Raw genomic sequence first — 18,124 nt, 5'->3', positions numbered from 1 at the left:
ATCTAAAAGCAATGAAGAAGGAGCAACAAAGACAAGGAAGAGACATAGAAGAGCTCAAGGACATCATTGGTTCCTCAAGAAGGAAACGCCACCATCACTAAGGTGGATTCATTCCTTGTTCTTATTTCTTCTGTTTTTCGTTTTCTATGTTATGTGCTTATCTGTGTTTGTGTCTTCATTACATGATCATTAGTAGTTAGTAACTATGTCTTAAAGTTATAAATGTCCTATGAATCCATCACCTCTCTTAAATGAAAAATGTTTTAATTCAAAAGAACAAGAAGTACATGAGTTTCGAATTTATCCTTGAACTTAGTCTAATTATATTGATGTAGTGACAATGCTTCTTGTTTTATGAATGTATGCTTGAACAGTGCATATGTCTTTTGAAGTTGTTGTTTAAGAATGTTAAATATGTTGGATCTTGAAAGAATGATGACTAAGAGACATGTTATTTGATAATCTGAAAAATCATAAAAATGATTCTTGAAGCAAGAAAAAGCAGCAAAGAACAAAGCTTGCAGAAAAAAAAAATAGGCGGAAAAAAAAATAGAAAGAAAAAGAAAAAGCAAGCAGAAAAAGCCAATAACCCTTAAAACCAAAATGCAAGGGAAAATAAAAAGGATCCCAAGGCTTTGAGCATCAGTGGATAGGAGGGCCTAAAGGAATAAAATCCTGGTCTAAGCGGCTAAACCAAGCTGTCCCTAACCATGTGCTTGTGGCGTGTAGGTGTCAAGTGAAAACTTGAGACTGAGCGGTTAAAGTCAAGGTCCAAAGCAAAAAAAAGAGTGTGCCTAAGAACCCTGGACACCTCTAATTGGGGACTTTAGCAAAGCTGAGTCACAATCTGAAAAGGTTCACCCGATTATGTGTCTGTGGCATTTATGTATCCGGTGGTAATACTGGAAAACAAAGTGCTTAGGGCCACGGCCAAGACTCATAAAATAGCTGTGTTCAAGAATCATCATACTGAACTAGGAGAATCAATAACACCATCTGAACTCTGAGTTCCTATAGATGCCAATCATTCTGAACCTCAATGGATAAAGTGAGATGCCAAAACTATTCAAGAGGCAAAAAGCTATAAGTCCCGCTCATATGATTGAAGCTATGTTTCATTGATAGTTTGGAATTTATAGTATGTTCTATTCTTTTTATCCTATTTTGATTTTCAGTTACTTGGGGACAAGCAACAATTTAAGTTTGGTGTTGTGATGAGCGGATAATTTATACACTTTTTGACATTGTTTTTAGTATGTTTTTAGTAGGATCTAGTTACTTTTAGGGATGTTTTTAATAGATTTTGTGTTAAATTCACATTTCTGGACTTTACTATGAGTTTGTGTGTTTTTCTGTGATTTCAGGTATTTTCTGGCTGAAATTGAGGGACTTGAGCAGAAATCAGATTCAGAGGTTGAAAAAGGACTGCTGATGCTGTTGGATTCTGACCTCCCTGCACTCAAAGTGGATTTTCTGGAGCTACAGAACTCGAAATGGCGCGCTTCCAATTGCGTTGGAAAGTAGACATCTAGGGCTTTCCAGCAATATATAATAGTCCATACTTTGGCCAAGAATTGACGACTTAAACTGGCGTTCAACGCCAGCCTTCTGCCCAAATCTGGCGTCCAGCGCCAGAAAAGGATCCAAAACCAGAGTTGAACGCCCAAACTGGCACAAAAACTGGCGTTCAACTCCACAAATGGCCTCTGAACGTGCAACACTTAGGCTCAGCCCAAACACACACCAAGTGGGCCCCGGAAGTGGATTTATTCATCAATTACTTACTCATGTAAACCCTAGTGACTAGTTTATTATAAATAGGACCTTTTACTAGTCTTTTTTACCATCCCGGATTGTATTTTGATCCTATGATCTCGTTTAGGGGGCTGGCCATCTCGGCCATGCCTGGACCTTTCACTTATGTATTTTCAACGGTAGAGTTTCTACACTCCATAGATTAAGGTGTGGAGCTCTACTGTTCCTCAAAGATTAATGAAAAGTACTACTGTTTTCTATTCAATTCATCTTATTTCGCTTCTAAGATATCCATTCGCACCCAAGAACGTGATGAAGGTGATGATTATGTGTGACGCTCATCATCCTTCTCTCTTATGAACGCGTGCCTGACAAACACTTCTGTTCTACATGAATTAAGCTAGAATGAGTATCTCTTAGATCTCCTAACCAGAATCTTCGTGGCGTAAGCTAGAATGATGGCGGCATTCAAGAGAATCCGGAAGATCTAAACCTTGTCTGTGGTATTCTGAGTAGGATTCAATGATTGAATAACTGTGACGAGCTTCAAACTCGCGATTGTTGGGCGTTAGTGACAGACGCAAAAGGAGGGTGAATCCTATTCCAGCATGATCGAGAACCGACAGATGAATAGCCGTGCCGTGACAGGGTGCGTGAGCATATTATTCACTGAGAGGAGGGAATGTAGCCACTGACAACGGTGATGCCCTTGCATACAGCCAGCCATGGAAAGGAGTAAGACAGATTGGATGAAGATAGCAGGAAAGCAGAGGTTCAGAGGAACAAAAAGCATCTCCATTCGCTTATCTGAAATTCCTACCAATGAATTACATAAGTATCTCTATCCCTATTTTATTATATCATATTCGAAAATTCCATTATCACTTTATATCTGCCTGACTGAGATTTACAAGGTGACCATAGCTTGCTTCATACCAACAATCTCCGTGGGATTCGACCCTTACTCACGTAAGGTATTACTTGGACGACCCAGTGCACTTGCTGGTTAGTTGTATCGAAGTTGTGACAACCATGAATTAAGATCAGAGCACCAAGCTTTGGAGCCATTACCAGGATTTGTTCGAGCCTGGAGATCACAATTTCGTGCACCAGCTGCCATCTCAATCAACATGTAGAGCTTCCTAATAGGCATCTGAAAATCAAAATTTAACGCACAAGAGACCCAGTTAGAATCAGTTCTTTGCAACCACTGGTTTCCCATTGAATAACCAACATATACAAATAAAACGAAGCTTCAACAGACCCTACAACTAGTCAACTAAGCAAATGCAACATGAAATGGGTTACTCACATCATTCATTGCCTCTACAGCAGCATCAATATCTTCATGAGCAAAAACATTCAACTGTTCTAGGACCTGAAAGTTTAAAGAGGACAGAAAATAAGACTTGACAGAAAAGATAGTGTGGTTTGGAATATTGACCTAGAGCAGTGTTATGTTGTTCATGAATCAGAGAAGAGTCGTTCATCGTAATAATCAGGCTATGCATATAGCTTTTGGCTAATGGTAAAGGGTTTGATCTAATGATATGCATTTTAAAAACAAATATACTATTATGTATAAAGCTAACCTTGCAAACAGTTTCAAATGTGTTTGGATAGAAATAGTGATAAGATCCTCTCTGGTATGTATTTATTTTAACAAGCAGCTCCATGTTGGGAACTCTTATAAACCAGAAATGATTCTCTTTGTGATAATACCATCCTTTATTGTGCCTGAAAGCAACAACCACCTACCTTGTTATAAATTATTAATCAGAGGAAAACAATTTAGATTTTAATTTAGGAGTTCCTGCCAATATAAGTTTTGTTGTAGGAATACTTAAAATCAGTGACTGATAAACAAAGAAAGGTTACCAAGTATTGACTGATTTAACCATTAATTGCTCCCAAATTGTAACCATCCCAACATAATTTGGAAATAAGCCCTAACCACAGAAAAATAAAATATAAATAACAAAAAAAAAAAGAAGAATTGGAGGGCATGTGCATACAACTCATTTAATTTGCAGCATATAATTGTGCTTCGTCTTTGGGCATGCTGCAACCAAGGAAAAAACTGGTTAATTATAATACTAAGCAAGCCAATTAGAAATCAAGTAAGATGTAATTGCAAACCTGTAGAATATGTAAAACAATGTTTCCACTGAAAACTTTGAAAGGTAACCTTGCTGCATCATGCAACAAGCAGTAAGCCTAATGAAGGATTTGCAAATAAAGAAATCGATTCTATGGCATAATTAAAAAACCTCACATGTAAAGCAGGGGGCTGCTTTGCGTAATAACATTGTGGCACATTAAACTCTGGATCACCCTTTGCAGGTTCATCGGACCATGGAGACCCAAACGTCTTGTGTAGATTTTCAGATGAATTCAAATTTAATCCAAGTGTAGTAAGATCAATCCAAGTGCAAGAGATGTCAAGTCTGGATCACTCATCCTGATCACACTTAACAAGCCAAGCAAACCAAATGGATCTGGTGTGGATTGTGCAGTTTGCATAGCTTTCATGCCCTGATCCCCAAACAACTAATTTACGGTTGACATTTGAAGGCGGAACTACGACAACTTCTGGTGCTATTGATACTGCTGGAGGATCTGGTCATACTGACCCATACTAGAGACTGTATTTGGAGAATTTAATGGCCTTAATCCAATCCCAAGAGGTCCACTTGCCTAGAACAAATCCAGAAGTGGTTAGGATGTCTGAAATCTTGCTTCAGAATGAATATTAAAGTCAAGCAAACTGCAGAAAGAACGAGGCTTATTCATTACAACAGCAATTTAGAGAGTTTGCAGACCTGCGAATGATAAGTTGAATGCGTAGATGGAAAAATATCTGATCCATGTACCCCCAAAATACAAAGAAATTATGCTTATCATCTATCCATCCATGTATCGATCTTCATAATAATAATATTGGGTGAGAGGGAAGGATACCGTGAGGAAGGCGGCACTGCTTGTGACGACGGCGCCCAATGATAGTAACAAGTGTCCCTTCTTCTATAGCATCAGCATCATCAAAGGTAAAATCAATCTACAATGGAGCAATTGCTAGTGATTATGAACTAAGATTTCAAGTATTAGAGGAATAGAATGAAAAGAAGAAAAAAAATCCACTTTACTTTACACATTTCCACCTTTTACTTAAATTCAAGTTTCAGGCAACCAAGATCCTCTAAAACAAGAAACACTCAACATTAAAGAAAAATGTAGAAGCTAATTATTTTTATGCACACTTGAGTACTGTCTTGGTAGGTATCCAATGGTATCCCAGACTTTGCTGCCTCACTTGCACTTGCAACAGACTTGGAACAACCAATGCATTAAGGTTCAACAGTTCATTGGTTTGATTGAAATTCCCATTGTATAAAGATATTTTCATTGTGGAAAGTGACCAAAATTCAGAATATGGCTAATTCAAATAACTAACATCATTGAAACAACATAGTAATGACTGATAATATAAAAAAGGAAGGGAAGAAGAAATATAAAGTGCCAAAGAGAAAGAACTCACATAGGAATCCCTACTATGTCCTTCAAATTACCGGTACGAAGCTGGCGACCCAAATGCTGAATTGCCATACAAGAAGCGTGACCAAACCCCAATCTTACAGCCATTCCACTTTTCACATATGTGTCTACCTATCAAACAGCATATCTACAAAATCATTCATCTTCCAACAATGTGGAAAATCACTATGCATAAAAAAGGAGTTTTAATCCCAACATAAGCCTAGTAACCCTAAAATCTGGACAACAAAAAGCTGCATACATTACAACACTAGGCATCAACAACAAGAATGCAATACTGTATCAACTAATTCACAGAAAGCAACCCAACAAAAAGAGAAAGGATTTTTGACAAACATTGCTAAGTAAAACATGAAACTAGGGATTATGATAACAAAGCTAGTGAATTCTGAATTGGCATGCATGAAAAACCATACATTGATCACACATAGTAAATTGCAAAGTTGCAAACTTTGAAAGCTGCAGAACTGGGAATTCAAGTTTCATAGGCATACAGTGTATTGAGCTGCTCGGAGAAGTGCTGAACTATCATCGAGACAGGAACGAGTCACCATTCTTAAAAAATCGTGGTTGCTTCTTCTTCTTGTTCTTTTTAGAGGTGTTGAGAAATGAAGAGGAAGCTTTGTTGAGAAGGATGAAGACGATGAACAAGTTAAAAAAGCCATTTGATTAATGTTCATCACACTTGGTGGTTATTGCAGAATGGATAAGGGATTCTGCAACGTAATTTCATGAGAGGGAAGGATACCGTGAGGAAGGCGGCGTTGCTTGTGACGACGGCGGCGGCGATGCTTTCGAGCACGGAGATGGCACGACAGATGGAGAGAATGGGGCACCCAATGAGACGGTTATCCTCGGGTGGCGGCGACGGTGTCGGAACGGGGGAGGAAATACAGAAGATTAAGGTTCATTGTGTGGGAGGCTGATTTGGAAAAGAATAAAAGACTGAATTTTTAACATTTTAATAAATTATATAATTACCCACTTTGGGCTATAATTTAATTACCAATAGTTTAACTATAGTTAACATAGCAACCAATTAAAAGATGACATGTCATAGAGGGTAATATATATATTATTATAGAAAAGGTAGAGTAAAATTTACCTATTAAAAGAGATTATTTATTCAAATTTTCTCAAGTTAATTAAGTTCTCATTTAGAGACAACACAAAATCTAAGTACATTTGGTATATTTTTCATTAGCCTTCTATTTCAAGTAATTAAAGCAATGACTCGGATCAAAATAGATTAAAAAATTTTAGATATTCTTGTCACAAATAATCTTATTAAACTAAACTTTTGATTACTATTGAATTAGGATACAATAAATAAAAAATTTTGTGTATGAGACACATACGAAATCGGATATTTGTTCCAAAACATTATCTAGTTATGTTGTGATATATAATTTCAAGATCTAGATTACAAAAACTAATCTATATATCTTTATAGTAATACAAATGGGGAGCTCATTTGCTGATGTGGCGCTCATACGTTGAGTCTGGGAGTTTATTTGCTTACGTGTCGTCAATAGAAATTTTTAGATTTATATTTATAAATTATTAATTATTATTTGCTTAGGTTGTTATTTTCAAATTTTAAATTTGGGTTGTTTTAGTTACGTTGTTATTTTTTAAATTTTAAATTGTTTTATTTGTTTGGGTTGTTTTACTTAGGTTGTTATTTTTTAAATTTCAAATTATTTTATTTAAGTTGTTATTTTTTAAATTTTATTTAGATTTTACTTAGGTTGTTCTTTTTTATATTTTAACACTATTTTTAAAAAATCTGTTAATTTTTTTAGCATTATTTTTTAAAATTTTGTTGATTTTTTTTTTAAATTGCAGCTACATAAATTCTTTTAAAGAAATTTAGAGTTTTAAAAAAATTTACGTTAATTATTCTTCGGTTGTTACATACTAATATTACTATAAATAAATATTTATGTTAGTTTATAATTTTTAAATTATTATTTGTTTAGGTTATTATTTTCAAATTTTAAGTTTGGGTTGTTTTATTTTTTAAATTTTAAATTAAAGTCAACCAAATTTAAAAAAATTTAGTTATGATACAACTATAAAAGGATAAGTTATGAAAGATGTAAAGCACCACAATTTAAAGTACATCAATTCCTTTCTTTACATATATCCAAAATCTCCCTACTTATTCCAATGGCTGGTATTCACAAAATTGCTGATATCAATCCTACAATCAATAATTTGTGTGTACGTATACGGGTGATACGGTTATGGACACTATCAAGTTACGAAAATTATCCATTGCCATACTCAATTGAGATGGTTTGGCTCGATGAAGACGCGAATTTTCTACTAATATCCTTTTATCCATGACTCCAAGGTTATTTATTTATTTTTTTAAATTAAAGTCCATGTACATTGGATTAAATATTGAATAAGTTTATATTTAACTTTTTTTTATGTTATTTTCTTTTTTAAGTAGGTATCGAATAAAGTTTGGTGTCATTGATGATTCTGACTGTGCATGTTATGTAGTCTTTGACAAGGAGGCAAAACAAGTTTTGGGAAATAGCTGTGTAGAGATACTTGATCCACTCCTATTGGTAAGATCTAACCAATATTTATTTCTAAAAGCATTAGTGAAAATATTTTTATTGGTACTTTTTATATTATTTATTATTAATATATTATGTAATACCCTGCAGAAAGGAGATCTATCGGATACACCTACACTTTTGTTTAACCTAATTGATAAGATATTTCTCTTCATCGTTGAAGTTCAAATATCTGATGATCCACATTTTTCACCTTCTTATAAAGTTAAGAAGATGACTGATAATGTGGATCTCATAAATAAATTCAAAGAGGCTCACCCTATTCAAATTGTGAGTATATAAGTGTACTTTTTATTAAAAATCAATTTATTTTTTACTTCCTTGGTCATTAGTATTATCTAATTTATAAATAATAATTAATTATAATTTTAGGATGTTGACTACACCGGTGGTTTACTTCCAATTTCAAAGACATCCTCAATCATTGAAGGGGAGAAAGTAGAAGGTGCTAAGGTATTTGTTCAAAAAATATTTTTTTTTGTTCTCTCAAAGTTAGATCTTAATTTTATTCAAAAAATATTAGTGAGATAAAATCAAAGGTTAGAAAGAAGTCTTTAATTTAACGTGGTTTTTTGTACAGAATTTATTGCTTGAATTCCAATGAAGTTGCAACCAATGATGAATCCGAATTGTTGAAAAATGCTATTACACCAACTAAGCAACTATCCTCGGAGTCGGAAGATTCGAAGGTGGAAGGAGATACCTCAACTTGCAAGAAAATCAAGATTGAGAAAGAAACTTGAAAATTTGGATGCACATGTTTTGGAATCCCTTTTAGAGTCTATCTAATAGAATAATGCCAAGCATATGTTTGTTTTGGTGGAAACATTATCTTTTCTTGAGTTGTTATTTTTCTTTTGGTTCTTTTCGATTTTTATGTTTGGAATTTAGAATTTTTTTAAATATAAATTGAAGTTATTTGGTTATTACTTGTGGTTTTATTTTTAATTTGATTCTCACCGTTGATGTTCTGATAATTTTTAATTTGATATTTAATGTCATAAAGTTATAAATTTCTTCTTTAAATTATTGTTGATACAATTAAGTTAGTTATTAATTTTAATGTATACTTATTTAAAAAAAATCTAATTATAATTTTTAATTAAAGTATTATTTTAGAATTTTAAATTTAAATTCAAATATACTTTTTTTTTGAATTTTTATGTAAGCAATTGGATTTGAGAATATTTTTTAAAAATTTTGTATAATTTATAAGCTACTATGCTAATTACAAAGGATTATAATAAAGTAAATAGAATTATCAATCTTATTAAGATGTGAAGTTATTTATACTATTTAAAAAAAATATAATATTGTTTAAATTTTAGAAAAAGTATAATAAAGTTAATACTGTTTATGATGAAACTAAAAAAATTTTTTTAAATTAACAAATTTCTATATTCCTAATAGACAACGGACGTTTGATTAGAAAATTTTATTTAAAAATTTAAAATTTATACTAGCTAATTAGAAAATTCTATTTAAAAATTTTAAATTTGAATTTCTAATACTAATTTCTAATTAAGTTTTTAACCATTTCGATTTTTAAATTTAAATTTTTTTACTTGCCACATTTATAAATTTTTATTATTATCTTTTAGATTGTAGAAGTACTTTCATCTTTTTCTCTCTTTTTAAGTATTTTTTTCTAAATTTACGTAATTTATAAGGTTATTAATTTTTAGATTGTATTTAATTTTATTTATTTTTATCGATAAATAATAGGATTGATACTATTTATGACGAAACTAATAAAAATTATTTTTAAATTAACAAATTCCTATATTCTTAATGAATAACAAATGTTTAATTAAAAAAGTTTATTTAAAAATTTTAAATTTGCACTAGCTAATTAGGAACTCTATTTAAAATTTTAAAATTTAAAATTCTAATACTAATTCCTAATTAAGTGGCTTCTTAACCGTTTTGATTTTTAAATTTAAATTTTTTATTTGTCACATTTATAATTTTTTTCTATTTACTTCGTTTACATTGTTATTTTTTAGATTATCTCAACACAACAATAGAGGTACTTTCATCTTTTTCTCTCTTTTTACTTATAAGTTATTCATTTTCAATCTCTTTATTTAAGAAAATGAAAAAAAAATTAACTATAAGTTGAATTTTTTGATCGTGAGATTAAACTTATATTTATTTGAAAAAAGATACGTTTGTAAAAAAATATATATTATTTTTCGTAAAATATGTTTAGGTAACTAAATAAATGAGAATAAAAAAGAAATTAAAGCAGCCATTGAAAATAAAACATGTGCGATTTTACATAGACACAAGAAGACACTAATTTCATATTCTATTTGGTAAGTTAGACATGAGAAAAAATTGTAAAAAAATTAGTGTCTCAAGTTAAAAATTAGTGTTTCAGCATTTTAGAGAGACACAAAATACATGTTTTTAATGGGTGTTTGTGTATGACTAGGTCTTTCATCATTTTTGTCTCAGTAAACAAACACTATACATGTACTCCTGTGTCTATATTTTGATGGACATGTATACCAAAAACAAACGCTGTCATATGTGTACTACTTTATTTTTTTAATAATATAAAAAATTTGATAATAAAAATGTATTATGTATAATGTATATATATTTTTAATTGGTTAAAAAATTTATTTATTTAATATTTTTAGGTATATATTAAAAGATGCAAGAAGTCCAAAGAGAAGCAAGATTATATTGAAGAGAAAATTGATATTAAAAGACAAAGAAAATACAAAGCGAAGCACAATTCAAGGTAGATTTCATATAAAAAAATAAATTAATTATTTTATCATTTTTGTTTTTAGGTTAGAATAATATATTTTGGCCGTATGAAAGCCCATAAAATACAATGTTTTTTATATATTATTTAGCTATTGACAAGTAATAAATTATTAATTTACATTGTCTTTGTAATATGTTACTAAATTTGTTTATGAAAAAATTATAAAAAATTCGAGTGATAGTTCCAATGGTGTGCATTTTCAATTGGTGTTGTCGAACATTACAAATAGCATTAATACAGATTTATTTTTGGATGAATTTTTTTTGGAACTTACTTATGTGAATGTACATGCACTTTATGTATTTTGATTTTTCTACTATTTATTCAATTATAAACTTTAACAGAAAATATGTTCAAAACTAATATCTCGAGTTATCTTATTAGGTAATAACCCAACACTATATCGATCAAGGTCTCCAACTACTAATCTACACTCTCTAGATGAAAAAGAACGATATTCCAATATTAGTGATATTAGTAATTCGGGTATCACACGTGAAGCATATGATAGCCCATGTCATTAGAACAAGTCAGCAACATCTTCAACAAACATCAAACAATATCGACCAGTTACAAAGCCAGCGTATGTTAATATGTTTTTATTACTTAAAGACCAAATATTTGACTTTTCAATTGGTCTATTAAAAACAATCTTTGGTATATGCTAAATAATTATTATAGATTCATTGGAGTACACAAATCGAATTAGATTGCAAAGTGATGCAAGATTGAATGGGAAGACTATACTACTTCAAAAGAGACATGGTAAGATAAGCATGATAGATTGTAATTATCACAAAGCTAAAATTTTACTTCTTTTATCTTTAATACTACCTTCATAATATATATTCATAATTCAGCTTATTCAAACATTTAACATATATTCATTTTTCTTTTTTTATAATATAAAGTACTTGATGTATTATCTCTAATGATTACAGGAGCAAGTACATCTAATTCAAATTTAGATACTAAAGAATTAGAAGAAGTGTGCATAGCTGAAAAAGAAAGACACCTGATACAAAGAAAAATATTTTTGAAGGAATTGACTATAAATCTTTTAAAATTTTTTGAAGAAGTTGAGGATATTACTGAAAACACGACTATATTAGATGATTCTGTGCAAATTGAATACCTAGCCATATTCGATGTTGCTGAGAATACAGGTAATTTAAGAAGTAGCAATATCAGCACTCTATTATTTACTATTGTTATGCTTTTTATAAACAAAAAATTATCGTTTAGTGTTCAAGTTTTAAAATTCAAACTAAAATATGGTTATATATTATAATTTTTGTATTTGAACATTGATTTATTATAATTCTTATTGTTTGATTAACGTGCATGTAAAACTTAAATCTTGAGGTTGGCATAATGAAATTGTATTATATGATCTCATCTTTTTAATCCATAAATTGTATCTTCGGTAATCTTTTATAAATATTATTTTTATACTTAACATCGTGAAAGAAAGGTATATTTTATATAAAGTATTTGTTGCAGATATAACTGAAATAATTTATTATCTTGATAATTATTAGATGTGATAGATATTGGTGACCCAGAATTTTTTTCGGCATTGCGACGCCATGATGTGGTATGAGAAGAGATCAGAGAAGTCCAAAACAGGATCCAATTTTGAGTTCTCAATATGTTGTATGCGAGGGAAGGTACAACTGCCATTTTGAAGCACTTGATCGGACGCTCAGGGATCTTATGTCAGTTACCGATCAACATAAGACACATCAACCATTTGGTGGTAAGGTTGTTGTTCTAGGAGGTGATTTCAGACAGATACTTCCGGTGATTCCGAAAGGAAGTAGACACGATATATTGGCATCCGCTATTAACTCATCCCATCTGTGGTCATTTTGTAAGGTTCTGAAACTGCATACGAATATGAGGCTTCTAATGTCTTCTTTGGATCAAGATGAAGGTGAAATGAAGAGATTTGCTAATTGGATACTTGATGTTGGAAATGGAAATATTGGCTCTGTTGTTGGTGATGAATCAGAAGTTGAAATTTCAGATGATCTATTGATTACAACTACTGATGACCCTCTCTCTCATTTGGTAGACTTTTCATATCCAAATTTGTTGCAAAATATGTCAGATTATAGGTATTTTCAGAGTAGGGCAATTCTTGCACCCACGCTTGAGAGTGTCGAGAAGGTAAACAATTTTGTCTTGACAATCTTTCTAGAGATGGAAAAGGAGTATTTGAGTTCTGACACAACATGTCAAGCTGATGAGAATGAAGATGTACAACAAGAGTGGTTCACACCTGAGTTCCTAAATGACATCAAATATTCGGGACTACTCAATCACAAGTTGACTTTGAAGGCAGGAGTCGCTGTAATGCTACTGCGAAACATAGACCAGACTTCAGGTTTATGCAACGGGACAAGATTAATAGTTAACGAACTTGGCAGCAACGTAATTGGAGCGACGGTAGTGACCAGTAGAAATATTGGAGATAAAGTGTACATTCCAAGAATGAACTTGATCCCTTCAGATTCAGGATTACCATTTAAGTTCCAACGGAGACAATTTTCATTAACAGTATGCTTTGCAATGACCATTAACATGAGTCAGGGTCAATCATTATCACATGTACGGCTTTATTTGCCAAAATCAGTGTTCACCCATGGACAACTTTATGTTACTTTGTCAAGAGTTAAGAGTCACAGTGGCCTCAGGGTTTTAATTCTAGACGAAGACGGCAATCCAAAGTCATCAACAAGAAATGTCGTGTTCAAAGAGGTTTTTAATAATATTTAGGTAAGAATAATATTATTTTCATTTTAATAACATGTTATGATTTACACTTTTGTACAAATATTTACTATAGATATAACTAATTTATCTACAACTCTTTTTTCAAATTTGAAATGAAATGTGTAACAAGGAGCACAACATCCTATGCCAATTGCTTTTCTAATGAAGTTAGTAAGATACTAGGTTGTCGATAAATTTTTATTAATTTTTTGATATAAAATTTAGGGTAAAATTAATATGCTATTATTACAGTTATATATGTTCTTATTTTTTTATGTCTCCCTCCTTATGGTTCAAGAATATTATAAACTTCAAACTCTTTTATTTATATTTTACTTTGAATAAAGATAAAACAACATATTTAACACGTTTATTATATAACGACGATGATAGTGTTATACTAAATTTAAAAAATATATGGTTATAAAATATTATTTTTAATTTAACTTATCAAATTTAAATATAAGTCCGTGCATCACACGGGTTTAACACTAGTACTTTTTTTAAATGAGAAGAGTTTTCTCTTAATTAAGAAGAATGAATGAAGAACTTGAAAGATTTTAAATACTTAGAATTTTTGTAGCATTTTTTTTAGTTACGCTTGTTTAGGGTTTTGACTTGCACATATAGTATGATGACGCCATTTGTTCATTGAAAATTCATTCTTCTTTTACTATCACTTGATTCCTTAAACTAGTAAACTGGAAAATTATTTCTTGGAGCTACAATATTTTTTTCCACACGAAACATGCTTTCTTACTATTCCGCATAGTGGCCAGAGAAACTATTTCAAACGGTTAGCTTATTGAACATGCTCATAAATATTTGGAGTTAAACATTTGTTTTGCATGTAACACCAATTTTGAGGTTTATTTTACACGTTATCGATTTCTGAGGTTTTTGAATTGTGACCGGTCTCAATGCCAAAGTTGACTGGTATATATCAAGAGCTCGTTCTGATATTATAACTTTGCCGTAGAGTGCTTTTCAGATTTTAAATTACTATAGCTAACAGTTATTACTTAGAAAAAAGTCTCTAGTAATTTAAAACAATTAAACAAACTGTAATATGTGTATATATTGGTGATTTCACTTATACTTATCTTTGTTAATTATTAAAATTCTATCTAAGATATATGGAGTTAATCTTTATCTTTATAATCTTTATAATAATACAAATGGGGAGTTCATATGTTGACGTGTCGCTTATACGTTAAGTCTGGGAGTTCATTTGTTTAGGTGTCGTCACTAGAAATTTTTAAATTTATATTTATAAATTATAAATTATTATTTGCTTAGGTTGTTATTTTTAAATTTTAAATTATTTATTTGGGTTGTTATATTTTTGTTGTTATTTTTTAAATTTTAAATTTTTTTAATTAGGTTGCTATTTTTTAAATCTTAGATTGTCGTACTTAGATTGTTATTTTTTAAATTTTAAATTGTTTTACTTATGTTATTATTTTTTAAATTTTAATACTATTTTTTAAAAATTTGTTGATTTTTTTAGCACTATTTTTTAAAGTTTTATAGATTTTTTTCAAAAATTGCAGCTAGATACGTAAATTTAAATATATTTACGTTAATTTAGAATTTTAAAAATTGTTAATATATTTATTTACTTTATCTACAAATTTAATTCAAATTTAAATTAAAGTCAATCAAATTTAAAAAATTTTAGCTATGAATCAACTATAAAAGTATAAGTTATGAGATATGTGTAGCACCACAATTCAAAGTACATCAAATCTTTTCTTTACATACATGCAAAATCTAAAATTTCTCTACTTATTCCAATGGATGGTATTCACAAAATCGCAGAAATCAAAGTTACAATCGACAATTTGTGTCTATGTATACGAGTGATACGGTTATAGACACTACCAAGTTACGGTAATTCTTCATTGCCATACTCAATTGAGATGGTTTGGCTCGATGAAGACGTGAGTTTTCTACTAATATTTTTTTTATTTTATTTTAAATTTATATTATTTATATTTTAAATTTATTTGTTTATCCCCATCTAATTGTTCTTTGATTTTTGTTTATCAATTCTAGGGAGGAAAAATACACGCTTCGGTTAAGAGGGTTCTTGTGTCTCGATTCGTGACAAGGAAGCAAAACAAGTTTTGGGAAAGAATTGTGTATAGATACTTGATCCACTCTTATTGGTAAGTTCTAACCAATATTTATTTCTAAAAACATTAGTGAAGACATTTTTAATGTTAATTTTTATATTATTTATTATTAATATATTATGTAATACCCTACAGAAAGGAGATCTATCGGATACACTTACAATTTTGCTCAACCTAATTGATAAGACTTTCCTTTTCACCGTTGAAGTTTAAATATCTGATAATCCACATTTTTCACCTTTTTATAAAGTTATGAAGATGACTGATAATGTGGACCTCATAAATAAATTAAAAAAAGCTCACCCTATTCAAATTGTGAGTACAGTTATAAGTGTACTTTCTATTAAAAAACAGTTTATTTTTCTCTTTCTTGGTCATTAGTAGTATCTAATTTATAAATAAATAATAATTAATAACTAATTATAATTTTAGGATATTGACTACACCAGTGGTTTGCTTCCAACTTCAAAGGCTTCATCAATCATTGAAGGGGAGAAAGTAGAAGGTGCTAAGGTATTTGTTCAAAAAATAAATTTTTTATTTGTTTGTTTTCTCAAAGTTAGATGTTTATTTTATTAAAAAAATATTATTGAGATAAAATCAAAGGTGAGAAGAAAGTCTTTAATTAACGTAGTATTTTGTATAGAATTTGTTGCTTGAATTCTCCAATGAAGTTGCGGACAATGATGAATCTGAAGTGTTGAAAAATGCTATTACACCAACCAAGCGACTATCCTCAGAATCGGAAGATTCGAATGTGCAAGGAGATACCTCAACTTGCAAGAAGATCAAGATTGAGAATGAAACATCAGAATTTGGATGCACATATTTTAGAATCTCTTTTAGAGTATATCTAATAAAATAATGCCAAACATATGTTTGTTTTAGTGGAAAGATTGTCTTTTCTTGAGTTGTTATTTTTCTTTTGGTTCTTTTGGATTTTTATGTTTGGAATTTAGAATTTTTTTAAATATAAATGGAAGTTATTTGGTTATTACTTATGGTTTTATTTTTAATTCGATTCACACTGTTGATATTCTGTTAATTTCTAATTTAGTATTTAATGCTATAAAGTTATAAATTTCTCATATGAATTATTATTAATACAATTAAGTTAGTTATTGATTATTAATGTGTACTTATTTTTAAAAAAATATAATTATAATTTTTAATTAAAGTATTATGTTTAAAATTTTAAATTTAAATTCAAATAAACTTTTATTTTGAATTTTTAAGTAAGCAATTGAGTTTGAGAATATTTTTTAAAATTTTATATAATTTATAAGCTACTATGCTAATTATAAAAGACTATATTAAATTAAATAGAATTACTAGTCTTATTAAAATGTGAGGTTATTTATACTATTCAAAAGAAAATTTTAATTTTTCATTTTTCTATATTTAATTCTGTTTCTAATGTTGTTCTGACAAAATTAAATTAATTAAAAAATTTTATTTAAAAATTTAAAATTTGTACTAACTAATTAGAAAATTCTATTTAAAAATTTAAAATTTGAAATTCTAATACTAATTCCTAATTAAATGACTTCTTAACCGTTTCAATTTTTAAATTTAAATTTTTTTACTTGCCACATTTATAAATTTTCTCTTTACTCAATTTACATTGTTATCTTTTACATTGTTTCTGCACAATAGAAGTACTTTTATTTTTTTTCTCTTTTTAAATATTTTTTCTAAATTTATGTAATTTATAAGGTTATTAATTTTTAGATTGTATTTAATTTTATTTATTTTTATCGACAAATAATAGGATTGACACTATTTATGACAAAACTAATAAAATCATTTTTAAATTAACAAATTCCTATATTCCTGATGAACAACTAACGTTTAATTAGAAAATTTTATTTAAAAATTTAAAATTTACACTAGCTAATTAGTAAACTCTATTTAAAAATTTGAAATTTGAAATTCTAATACTAATTCCTAATTAAGTGACTTCTTAACCGTTTCGATTTTTAAATTTATTTTTTTTATTTGTCACATTTATAAACTTTCTCTTTACTCCATTTACATTATTATTTTTTAGATTGTCTCTAGATGTACTTTCATCTTTTTCTCTCTTTTTAATTATAAGCTATTCATTTTCAATTTATTTATTTAAAGAAATAAAAAAAATTTAACTATTAGTTGAATTTATTGACTGTGAGATTAAACTTATATTTATTTGAAAAAAAAAAACTTTTGTGAAAAAATATATATTATTTTTTGTAAAGTATATTTACGTATCTAAATAAATGAGAATGAAAAGAAAATTAAAGCCGCCATTGAAGTTAAACTGACCATTTAGTTATTTATTTATTGAGTAGAGATGCAGAGGAGTGAGGAGGTTGAATTCAAATAGTATAGTTGGTGAAATGGTTGAAAAAAAAATAGAGAGAAAATGAGAACTACATGGATATAAATATATAACAAAACATAATGATTGATTTAGAATTTTTGATGGAATAGGAACAGAGAAGAAGGAGCAAATGTGCGTGGTGGGTCATGGATATTTTAGC

General features: G+C 29.4%; 2 protein-coding genes across 2 annotated transcripts; one reads left to right on the top strand and one right to left on the bottom strand.

Annotated features, from left to right (window-relative positions):
- Nucleotides 1-3,034: 3,034 nt before the first annotated feature.
- Nucleotides 3,035-5,864, bottom strand: LOC110262798 (putative ribose-5-phosphate isomerase 4, chloroplastic). The gene is made up of 6 exons (XM_088486939.1): nt 5,805-5,864; nt 5,308-5,421; nt 5,016-5,084; nt 4,717-4,813; nt 3,895-3,947; nt 3,035-3,133 (listed from the first exon to the last, which is right to left on the bottom strand). Exons 1-6 carry the CDS (start codon nt 5,862-5,864, stop codon nt 3,035-3,037), a joined length of 492 nt encoding a protein of 163 aa, XP_088343065.1.
- A 177-nt stretch (nt 5,865-6,041) lies between these two features.
- On the top strand, nt 6,042-8,647 carry LOC148563767 (uncharacterized). Its single transcript, XM_088486938.1, has 5 exons — nt 6,042-6,222; nt 7,825-7,892; nt 7,995-8,174; nt 8,277-8,349; nt 8,511-8,647. Exons 1-5 carry the CDS (start codon nt 6,042-6,044, stop codon nt 8,645-8,647), a joined length of 639 nt encoding a protein of 212 aa, XP_088343064.1.
- Nucleotides 8,648-18,124: the final 9,477 nt, after the last annotated feature.

Source organism: Arachis ipaensis, chromosome B5, assembly GCF_059453495.1.
Source record: "Arachis ipaensis isolate K30076 ecotype BB chromosome B5, ASM5945349v1, whole genome shotgun sequence".
Taxonomy (NCBI): Eukaryota; Viridiplantae; Streptophyta; class Magnoliopsida; order Fabales; family Fabaceae; genus Arachis; species Arachis ipaensis.
This window is presented reverse-complemented; position numbering and strand designations above follow the sequence as displayed.

What these genes read in the sequence shown, in the direction of transcription:
- LOC110262798 (XM_088486939.1), bottom strand. Translation starts at nt 5,864, where the DNA reads ATGGTGACTCGTTCCTGTCTCGATGATAGTTCAGCACTTCTCCGAGCA. An exon ending in GCAGTGCCGCCTTCCTCACG is followed by an intron (nt 3,948 to 4,716) that starts GTATCCTTCCCT and finishes TGCATGATGCAG; the next exon opens with CAAGGTTACCTTTCAAAGTT. An exon ending in TTGTTTTACATATTCTACAG is followed by an intron (nt 3,134 to 3,894) that starts GTTTGCAATTAC and finishes TTAAACTTTCAG; the next exon opens with GTCCTAGAACAGTTGAATGT.
- LOC148563767 (XM_088486938.1), top strand. Translation starts at nt 6,042, where the DNA reads ATGAGAGGGAAGGATACCGTGAGGAAGGCGGCGTTGCTTGTGACGACG. An exon ending in TACTTGATCCACTCCTATTG is followed by an intron (nt 7,893 to 7,994) that starts GTAAGATCTAAC and finishes AATACCCTGCAG; the next exon opens with AAAGGAGATCTATCGGATAC. An exon ending in AGGCTCACCCTATTCAAATT is followed by an intron (nt 8,175 to 8,276) that starts GTGAGTATATAA and finishes TTATAATTTTAG; the next exon opens with GATGTTGACTACACCGGTGG.